Genomic DNA, 11,034 nt, shown 5'->3' with positions numbered 1-11,034 from the left:
CTTTGGAAATTCATGAAAATATGCATGTTTCTTCAGAATGACTTGTTCTCTGTATGTAAAAAGTTTTGAAGTGTTTGGAAGCTGCACTTTAAAGATATAAGAAAATTACTGCTATCTTTTTTACAAGCTAGTGTTAGCTCTCATGCAGCTGCAGAAAAGGTGCAGTTATGCTTTATGATGTATTTTGTCAAAATAATTGACGTAAGGGCACAACATTTTTTTTTTTTTTAGAAAGACTTTTGATACCTGACAGAATTGTGAAATGTTCGTGAAGTGAGAGCAATGGTATCATGAATGGGGCAGTTTGCCGGGTCAGACGTAAGGCAGCAGTTTGCAGGAGAGCTTACAGAGGGCCGTAAACTTTTTTTTTTTTATTAGCCTTCTTTAAAACACACATGACATGGTCTTACAAAATGTTTCATAACAAGCACAGTTTTACAGAGAATGTCCTCATATTTTAAATGAAGCATGAATAGACTGTAGCTTCATAATGTTGTGGCGGTAAATACTTAGAAACACAATTTATTATACGTTTAAAAACTATACTTTGAATATTTTATTTACATTTTTACGTTTGAGCTGATATATTTCCAATATCATAACGAACTGCAAACAGCTTTATAAATGTATGTTGAGTCAGAAAGACTCATTAGCAGCAACCTTTTTATTTTGGGTATGTCATGTTGTGTCTGGGGCTGGTGGGTGACAGGTTAGGGGTTAAATTGGCTAAATGTTGAAACGTATATCTGACAGAACAAGAGACATCAGTGTGTTGTTACTAAATTACATTTTAAGAACATTTTAAAACAGGATTGTGATTATTTTGTTAATAAAGGTATATATATACACATTTCAGGCATTCCTTTTAATTAATTTATTTCAGATTAACTTTATTTCTGTACCAAAGTTTTATAAACTTTTGTCTTATTTCTTTGGTTTGTAAACCATATACTAAAGGATTTAATCCTGGTGGTACTATATGAAACATTATACTAGCTAGTTTTCTGCTTTCAGAGTATTCAGGAAAACGATGGAGAAAAACCACGCTTGCACAGGAAACAAACATGACTATATAAACAGCTATGTGAGTGCCACACGTTTTTATGGCTTTTCTGTTGAGTGCTTTGTTTTTGCTAGTTATGCATACAGTAGCAATCTTGCCATATGTTATAAATACAGACCCAAGTGAGAAAGTAAAAATAATTACAGTATAAATAATTCCAAACACATTATTAATGACTACACTTTCACAGGACAGTTTAAACAGTGAAGCATTATCACAGAAAGGGTTTTCAATTTTAGATCTGCAGCGAGACAGTCTTATAGTGAGACCTAACATAATAGACACTATAAGTACTGACAGCCCCCAGGCTGATACTGATAGTTTTACTACCATTTTATTGGTCATTATGGCTGTGTATCGCAGTGGATTACATATAGCGACATATCTGTCAAAGGCCATGATCATCAGCACATAGTGGCTTGCGGCCCCAAATATGTGTACAAAATATGCTTGAACAACACACTCCACATATGTCATGTAGCGCTCTGAGACTTCCCTTAAAATATCCTGTAGTAAGCGTGGCAACATGACAGTGGTTCCTAGTATATCGTTCAGTGGCAAATTGCAGAACAGAAAATGCATAGGAAGATGCAGATTTTTATCTGTTGAGATCAGTATTATAAGTCCAATGTTACATCCCATTGTAAAAACATAAATCAACAGAAGCAAGATGAAAATGGGATAAGAGGACTGAGGTGCAACTTTCAGTCCTTCCATGAGGAGAATGGTGTTTGTGAATGTCAGGTTGTCCATTAGTTGCTCTACAAAAACCTATAAACAGCATCGAACAAACATGTCAATGTCGTTAATAGCATAAATTAATTGTAGAGTATATGATATAAAAAAAACTGTATAATATGATAACAAATATATATATTTACAACATTGCTGTAAGCAGTAAAATGTAACTATAACATCACATTTCTATACATTTCCTGCGCTTGGTTTGCATCTGATGTTTTCCATTCTTTTCTTTAAAAGTGTAAGGTTTTTTTTTTTTTTTTTGTACAAGAAAAGAACCTGGAATCTGTTGTGGCTAAAGTAAAGTAATACCTTGAAGAAATATTGTTGTGTTTTGTCAAGATTGTTGATAGATCACTTCAAGTTGTCAAGTTAACTGATTAGCAGCCTATTCTTTATATTTCTTTTAAGGATAGATAAATTTAAAATTAGTTTTCTCTTAAGAAACTTTACATGCTTTTGCCTTTAAATATGTGGTTCAAAGAGGTTTCTGTGACGCTGTCAAAACCCAAGAGGGGAATTAAATAGACAAGAGGTTGCCATGAACACAGTCACTAAAACTGTAATGGTATTGTTTTGTTGTAAATCAAGTGTCTCTAGCGAGCTTCAAATGTTTGCTTTAAGAGCACTGACTTGGATCTGTTTTTAAATGATAGCCTCAGTTTGAATGATAATGTTCTTGTGGTTTATAGTTACACAACTTTTTGTGTCAATTCTATTATTCCTACTAAAACTTTGACAGTGTTTCCTAACAACAAGCCATGGGTAACCAAAGAACTCAAAAATATTCTTAATAAGAAAAAAGGGTATTCCTGTCAGGAACTAATGAGGAGGAAAACAATATTAATAAGGAAGTCAAAAGAGCAATTGGACATGCCAGACTAAATTATAGAAAAAATAAAGAAAAGGAAAGGTTGTGCAAGGTGATATTATGGCTGTCTGGCAATCAAAAACATGTCAGATATAAAAACATCTAAGAAGGAGCCTGTAAGGGTTCTCTGGGATAAAGTACTCAGATGCAGTAATGCGACTCAAATTAATTAATTGAGTAATATCAGAGGATCAGAGTCCCGGTAGGAATCAAGGTCTAGACAGGTGACCACACCACACAGAAATAATCAACTCGCACAGACAAGAGCAAACCATTTCTCTACTCGGGTTAGAGTAGCTCACATGAAAATGTTGAGCTCAAACTCCATAAGCCGCTGGCCAGAGATGGCAGAGATAGCAGGCATCAGAAAAAGTAGCGGGGCAAACAAAACTCCTTAGCTAATGATTTGAATTTGTTTTCACATGTTTTGATTTAATGATTCATGATTGAAGATGCAAATTGTGCACTTGAGGAGTTTAAATATACTTTAAAGTGGTCACTGAGGACAAAGTGGATTACCTTTGTTTTTAAAGGGAATGCGCCCCCGATCTTCCTAAATGCGTCTATGATCCAGCTTCACTTACAGAAGAAGTGAGTATAAGGTTTTCTTTTTTTTCTTTTTATTAAATGAATCTTTGTAAATCGCCTTTCCTAATAATGTGCTAGTTAGCAAGTTCAACATCAAATGCAGAGATGATATTACTATTGGAAAATGAGATGGTCTGTATTACTTAATATTAGGGAAAGCTTAATAGCTAACTTGGATCGTGTGTGCCTTAATAACCAATCACAGTACAGCCTTGGAGTCACAATAACACATTTCTAATATTCAAATATGTTAAAGGATTTTTAGGCTGCAATAATTAGGAAAACCGGAACTGTTAACACTTCCCATAACATTCAATGTACTTGCTACATCATTAGAAGAATGGCATCTACCATATTTTTCGGACTATAAGTCGCACCTAAGTATAAGTCGCATCAGTCCAAAACTACGTCATGACGAAAAAAACATATATAAATCGCACTGGACTATAAGTCCTATTCCTTTAGAACCAAGAGAAAACATTACTGTCCACAGCCGCGAGACAGTAATGTTTTCTCTTTGTTAATTTCTCTCGATTCATGTCAAATTATTTTTGATAAATAAGTCGCATCTGACTATAAGCCGCAGGACCAGCCAAACTATGAAAAAAAGTGTGACTTATAGTCCGGAAAATACGGTATGCTAATTTTAGTCCGTTTCTCTCTTATTCCGAGGTCACTGTAGCCACCAGATCCAGTCTGTATCCAGATCAGATGGTCACTGCAATCTCATTAGCATTTAAAGGAAAATGCACTGAAATAGGTCGCTGTGAACAGAGCTGTTGTTGACAAGGTAAAAAAGTGTTGTTTTACACTACAGTTGAAAAATATTAAACAAAAATATGTTGAAAATGGGCATCCAATGATCCATTTAAGTCCCTCTGCCCCTTTGAAGCTGCCCTGTAAAAAATGTACTGTAGAATTTACAGGATTTTACTGGCAAAAAAGTTGCCAATAAAATCCTGTAAAAATGATGTTAATTGCTGTAAAATGGATTACAGGACATTACTGCAAAGCAAATAACAGTTAATTGCTGTATGTGAAATACAGTAGTTTGTAGTATTTTTTACAGTAACATTGAATTTTACAAGTAGTTTATTTTACAGCAATATTTTTTAAATTCACTAAAGTACAGTATTTACCTGGCAAAAAAAGTTGCCAATAAAGTCCTGTAAATATATTTTACAGCATTTTTTTGTAATTTCATTAAATTACAGTATTTAACTGGCAACAAAAGTTGCCAATAAAATCATGTAAATACCCCTAAATACAATATGATGTTGTAATAATTTAACAATGAAATTGCTTTAAAGAATAATTTTAACAGTAAACTATAAAATACTGATATAAATGCATTATCATGAGCTCTATCTTAATACATTTACAAATGAATGAAAACCAAGTCAATGATGATGCAAATAAGTATTTATTAAAACTGGCAGAAAGACATTGCAAGGCTTTTACTGGTTAAATTAAATTTTCAGTCTTTCAACAGTTAAATCTTATCATAAAAATAGCATAGCATCACAAATAACTGTTTTAAAAAAAGCCATATTCAGAGTAGAACATTAACTTTCTATAAAAATGAAGGTCAATCAACAGAATTTGTAAAAAAAAAATTAAACATTTAAAAATTTAAAAAATATATGTTTTAAAGAAAAGGGTTCAAATAAAATGCTGGAATCAACATTAAATAACAAATTCTGTTGTTTGAGCTTATGTTCTATTAAATTAAGAATATTCCTGCAAAAGACAATTTAATAAATACATACTGAAAGTCCATCAACTTTCTGAGATGAGCACACACATGAGGGTTGTCCCTCTTCTGATACTTTTCCACTTGTTTTGCCTCTATGTGTCCGTCTTGTATCCAGTGAGTGTTGTGATTCCAAGAAAACATCTGCACATAAAAACAAGCAAAAGCATCAGGATAAAGTTATGTATCAAATGAAACTAGCTCAATAAAATAAATGTCAAAATGCCACTTATACAATACAATCAGCATTTACCAGTACTTAAAAGGTTACTCCACCCCAAAATGAAAATCTTGACATTAATCACTTACCTCAATGTCGTTCCAAACCCGTAAAAGCTTCGTTCGTCTTCGGAACACAATTTAAGATATTCTGAATGCAACTGGGAAGATTGTGACTGTCCCATAGACTCTCCAGTAAATACCACTGTAAAGGCCCAGAAAAGTATGAAAGACATCATCAGAATAGTCCATCAGTAGTTCAACCGTAACGTTATGAAGCAACGACAATACTTTTTGTATGCAAAGAAAACAAAAATAAGGATTTATTCAACAATTCGCCTCCTCTCCGTCAGTGTAGCGCCATTTTGGAGAGTATCTGTTGGACACACACTTCATAGCCTGTTCTGTGTCAGCTGGGTCACATGGACACGCTTTCTATGTTTATTTACGCTTTGATTTGAACGAAGACAGCTATGATAATGACTTTGTTGAATAAAGTTGTTCTTTTTGTTTTCTTTGCATAAAAAAATTATTCTTGTAGCTTCGTAAAATTACAGTTGAACCACTGATGGCAGATGGACTATTCTGACAATCCTTTTCATACTTTTCTGGGCTTATACATTGTTAATTGTTTGGCTGTCAGTGGGACAGACGCAAGCCTCCCGGTTCTCATCTGAAATATCTAAAATTGTGTTCCGAAGATGAACATAGCTTTTACGGGTTTGGAACGACATTAACAGTTAACAGTGATAAATGACTACATTTCATTTTGGAAAAAGTAACCTTTTTCGCGAATGAAATTGCTTAAGTAAAACTTGTTACCTTTGAAAAAATGTATGTGTGCAAAAGATGCCTGGTTCCGGGACGCACAATGTTGAGGTATGAATTCACAACCATCTGACCCTCAAATAGTCAAAAGCCACTGGGTGGACCTGAAATGTATAAATATAAGCAATAATGTAACCTACAATGCAGTATTTCAATATAAAATGTAATCTAAATTACAAGTTTATCAAATTATTTAAATAATTAATATATTACCTAATAAAATCAGCTTCAGAGTCTTGAAGCATTGAACATTTCTCCACATCAGCTGTTATTCTTTGCAACTAAAAGACATAAAGAAAATAATCTTGTGATTTCTTTAAAGCATTATGTACTGTAAATGAGACAAAAATTAACACCCCAAAAGGCATATATATTAGAATAAACAAACTATTATAAATTATATAATTTATAATTATAAATTGTAATATTACATTGTAGAGCTGTACCACCAATCAAATTAAATAATTAGCAGTGCAAAATTATATGAAATTTGAAAATACAATTAATAAAGGTTGGAAAAATGCAATGCTACTTATTAAACCTGAAACTAATCCGCCATTAGGTGGCAGTAAATGACTTAATGAGCGAATCAACTGAGTCATTCATAGAACCGATCTGTTCAAAAAGATGAATCATTTAGCTCAAGTTTGGAGAGTTTTGATTTGAAAATGAGCAAAATAGTCTTTGTTTGGAACTATATTCGTCGGTGAAATACAACAACAGTTAATATTGTGTCTAAAAAAGTAAGTAACTTAACTAATTGTTTATTGAACTATGTATTTGCAATCGTGATACTCAGCAAAACAGCTCACTTGTGATGCTTCTTATCTGTTATAAATAAACTTAACAGTTGAACATTTAACTTACCTCATGTATTTTCTATGAGTTTATGTGTGCTGTTAAGCTTTTTTGATATTGAATGAAACGTTAACATAATCAGAATCATTCATGCGTTTCGATGCTTCCAATTTTTTTATTTTTTTTTATCAGGCTAACTTGTCCAGTCGGGCATATAAAGATGTCTTTCACTTATTATAGTAAGGCGTCGAGTCAATATGGGATAGTTGAACACATATAAACGAATGAAATTTCAAATTTTGCTCTTCGTCAGTTACTTAGATAGATAGTAACGTTAGTTACTATGACAATCGTTCGTATTAAGTAAACACTACTTTTAAATGCTCTCAATAAGAACATTTTACTTCCAAGAATCGAAAATTTGGCGTAACTATGCTATGATAGCAATTCCCAGTTTACTGCACAGAAGTTACCAAGGCCACTAAATGTCAGGATAGGAGGCTATTGTGACATGAAATCGCTTATAGATTAACTTAAATAAATATAAAAGGTTATATTTCTTAAGTATAATTAAGTGAACTTACCAGGAATTATGAATAAAGCCTCTTATCTTCAATCGTTCTTGAGCTGCTCCAGTCGGCTGGGTTTCTGAATTTGAATGATGCGCGCGCAATCCCATAATGCCACACTACGGTAAGTTAGTGTAGGAAACACCTGCTTCTTGTAAATGAATTACAGTTGACGTGGAAATATACTGTTAACAACTGTAAAATCTTATTTGACCCATAATGCATTGCGAATTACAGCAGTATCTTGTAAAATGTTTATACAGTAAGATTCTGTAAAATTTTGCTGTAGAAACTACTGCAATTTTTTACAGTGTGTGCTTCCTACATCATAACTAAACAGCTGAAAGCTATACCTTTTAATTAAGCTTACAGTCCAGATGCGATTTGTGGTATAACACTTAATCCTTAAGAGTAGTTCACTGAGGTGTTTTTCACACCATACTCACTGACAAAAATCTTGTCGCCTATCCAAGTTGTAGGTACAACAAATAATAACTTGACTTCTAGTTTCTAGTCTACCACAACAAAGGCTAATAAAGGTGGAATAAAAGCAAAAGAATAATGATAAAAGAATAATGCGGATAATATGTCATACCTGGCGGAGGTGTGAAAGACTTGTTTCATGTGAACAATAGAATCATGAATTGGGGAGTTTTCAAAGCGAAAAACACAGACAGAGCACACAGGAGTGTTTACTTGTGTGATCTTATAGAGATGACAAGTGCCATAAATCAATCAGATTAGCCTTCTCTAAAAACAAACATGACATGGCCTTAGAAAATATTTCATAATATTCACAGTTTTACAGATTAGATTATGAAATTTTCAAATGAATCTTTGGTAGACTTGTGGCTTTAGCTACACAGTGTTTCTAAAATCATACCCTACATCAACAATTTTTTAAATACATTTAAAAAATATGTTTTTAATATTTTTATTTTTGTTTTTATGTTTGAGCTTATATATCTCTATTATCATAACAGTCTGAGTAATTCTGATTCCTGAACAGTAAACTTTGAAGTGTCAGCTTTGTGAACAAATGTTGATTATGTATCTAGTCAAAAAGAATCATGAGCAGAAACCTTTTTATTTTGGGTATGTCATTTCTGTCTCCATGTCAAAAAATGGGGGGGTGACTGGTAAGGGGTTAACCCCTTACCAGTCACCCCCCATTTTTTGACATGGAGACAGAAATGACATACCCAAAATAAAAAGGTTTCACTTTAAGATACCACATTATGTTATAATTTTATACTCAAAAAACCAAAATGACTGAAAACGGCCAAATTTAGCCTTAGGTTCTAAAGGCTTAAGGTCTGAAGTTGTTCAGTGGGGTCATTGTTCTAATGTGGCTTGTCACCCAGGGATAAGTAGAACTAATGGGTTAGTTAGACAACGATTCTGGTGGCCACGTATGGCTTGCGACGTTTGCGATTTTGTTTTGGTTTGCTCAGTTTGTGCCAGTGGTAAGTCATCTAACCGACCTCCTGATGGGCTTCTTCAACCGCTGTCTGTCCCTTCGAGACCCTGGTCCCACATCGCTCTAGATTTTGTTACCGCCCTCCCGCCCTCTAATGGCATGACGGTCGTTTTGACCATAGTGGACCGGTTCTCGAAGGCGGCACATTTCATTCCCTTGCCCAAATTACCGACAGCCAAGGAGACAGCGGTCACTGTTCTAGATCACGTCTTTCGGCTTCATGGCCTCCCGGTAGACGTGGTTTCGGACAGGGGATCTCAGTTTATATCCAAATTTTGGAAAGAGTTTTGCCAATTGTTAGGAGTGTCAGTTAGCTTTTCTTTGGGTTATCATCCCCAAAGCAACGGACAATCTGAGCGAGCCAACCAAGATTTAGAGAGGACGTTGCGATGTTTGGTCTCCAAGAATCCTTCTTCCTGGAGTCAACAACTCTCTATGGTGGAGTATGCCCACAATTCATTGCCAGTGTCAGCTACGGGCCTCTCTCCGTTTCAGTGTAGTGTAGGGTACCAGCCACCAGCGTTTCCCAGTCTGGAATCTGAAGTCGCGGTCCCTTCCGCTCACGCGTTTGTCCCGAGGTGTCACCGCACCTGGACCAGAGCCCGCGAGACTCTGCTCCGGGTGAGGGAGCGCACTAAGGCCAAGACCGGTCAAAGCCTCCCGTCTACGTCGTAGGTCAAAAAGTGTGGTTTTCTACCAGTAACATTCCTCTGTGATCTGTATCTAATAAATTAGCTCCCAAATTTATCGGCCCGTTCACTATCACCAAAATCATTAGTCCGGTGACAGTCCGCCTCAAACTACCTCCTGCGTACAAGAGGATACACCTCGCCTTTCATGTGTCCAAAATTAAACCCGTGTTTTATGCATGTATTAATATGCCTACTCCGGTTCCCCCGCCGCCGCGTCTTGTAGATGGGGAACCGACATATTCGGTTAATCAATCGTATTCTGGACTCGAGACGGAGGGGACGAGGATTCCAGTATCTGGTGGACTGGGAAGGTTACGGTCCAGAGGAGAGGAGTTGAGTACCTGCTAGGGACATACAGTATTGGATCACTCCCTTATTGATGACTACAATCAGCAGGTAGGCCCTTCTGGGAACTCCAGTAGGAGTTCTTAGAGGGGGGGGTACTGTCACGGTTGGTAAACCGTGATCTCGGGGTGTTTGCACTTTGTGGTGAAATCTGTGTGTTTCGCGTCTGCACTGATTAGCTTGTGGGCGTCTCTGTTAATTGTCATCAGCAACAGCTGCCACTCATTACTCATCCACTATATATTGGCTTGTCTCACATCTTGTGTTTGTGAGATCGTTGTTATTCGTTTAATGTGGTTACCCTGTTCATTTGGCTTTAGTGTTGTATGCGTTTGGATGTTTGTGTTTTCCCTTGAACCTCATTCACTCTCCGCACGTTCACTCAGCCACGGACACTTACCTTCGGCTCTATACCCCGCAGTTCCTGTGCCATCCTCTCCTGCTGCCTACACGCCGTCATCATCCGGATTCCTCACCTCCTCATCACCACCACCACGAAGTGTCGTCTTCTCAGCATCTTTGTTTGTTTGTGTATTTATACTGTGTATATATAGCTGTATACTCTGTATTTATTCCATACTGTGATTTAGCAGTATTCTGCTGTAGAATTACAGTGTAAACTGAAAGAGTGATGCTAATCAGGAGCCAGTAATATGCTTTTAATTTACTATAACATGTATTGTTAATTAAAAAAAAAAAATTAAATGTATTGTTAATTTGTTATAAAATACTGTCATTTTTTTATTTGATCTTTTAACCCATCAATAACTTATAACACAAAAAAACTGGTTCAATTCAAATAAACCAAAACAATCATTTTTACACATTTTGCAGTTTAATTAATCTTGTCTAATCTTTCCAGCAAAGAGGTTCAAATGTTTATGCTTCTCTCCATTGAATCAGGACACACTATAGAACATATTCAGGGATTATTTTACTAAATGACTACATCTAACTTACTTAACACAAAACCAGAGTTTGGTTTGTCCTTTCTGGTTTTGGAGCATTGCTTACACACTAGATTGACATATATTCAAAGTCAATGAGTTTCCTGATCAGTGTACAGACTTGCAGGTTGATTTGTACC

General features: G+C 35.5%; 1 protein-coding gene across 1 annotated transcript; it reads right to left on the bottom strand.

Moving 5' to 3' along the window:
* Window positions 1–874: 874 nt before the first annotated feature.
* Window positions 875–1,816, bottom strand: LOC127986542 (olfactory receptor 146-like). The gene has a single exon (XM_052588818.1). The coding sequence runs from the start codon at window positions 1,814–1,816 to the stop codon at window positions 875–877; it is 942 nt and encodes a 313-aa protein (XP_052444778.1).
* Window positions 1,817–11,034: the final 9,218 nt, after the last annotated feature.

The sequence above is a fragment of the Carassius gibelio genome, chromosome B21, assembly GCF_023724105.1.
Source record: "Carassius gibelio isolate Cgi1373 ecotype wild population from Czech Republic chromosome B21, carGib1.2-hapl.c, whole genome shotgun sequence".
Lineage (NCBI taxonomy): Eukaryota > Metazoa > Chordata > Actinopteri > Cypriniformes > Cyprinidae > Carassius > Carassius gibelio.
This window is presented reverse-complemented; position numbering and strand designations above follow the sequence as displayed.

What these genes read in the sequence shown, in the direction of transcription:
- LOC127986542 (XM_052588818.1), bottom strand. Translation starts at nt 1,816, where the DNA reads ATGGACAACCTGACATTCACAAACACCATTCTCCTCATGGAAGGACTG.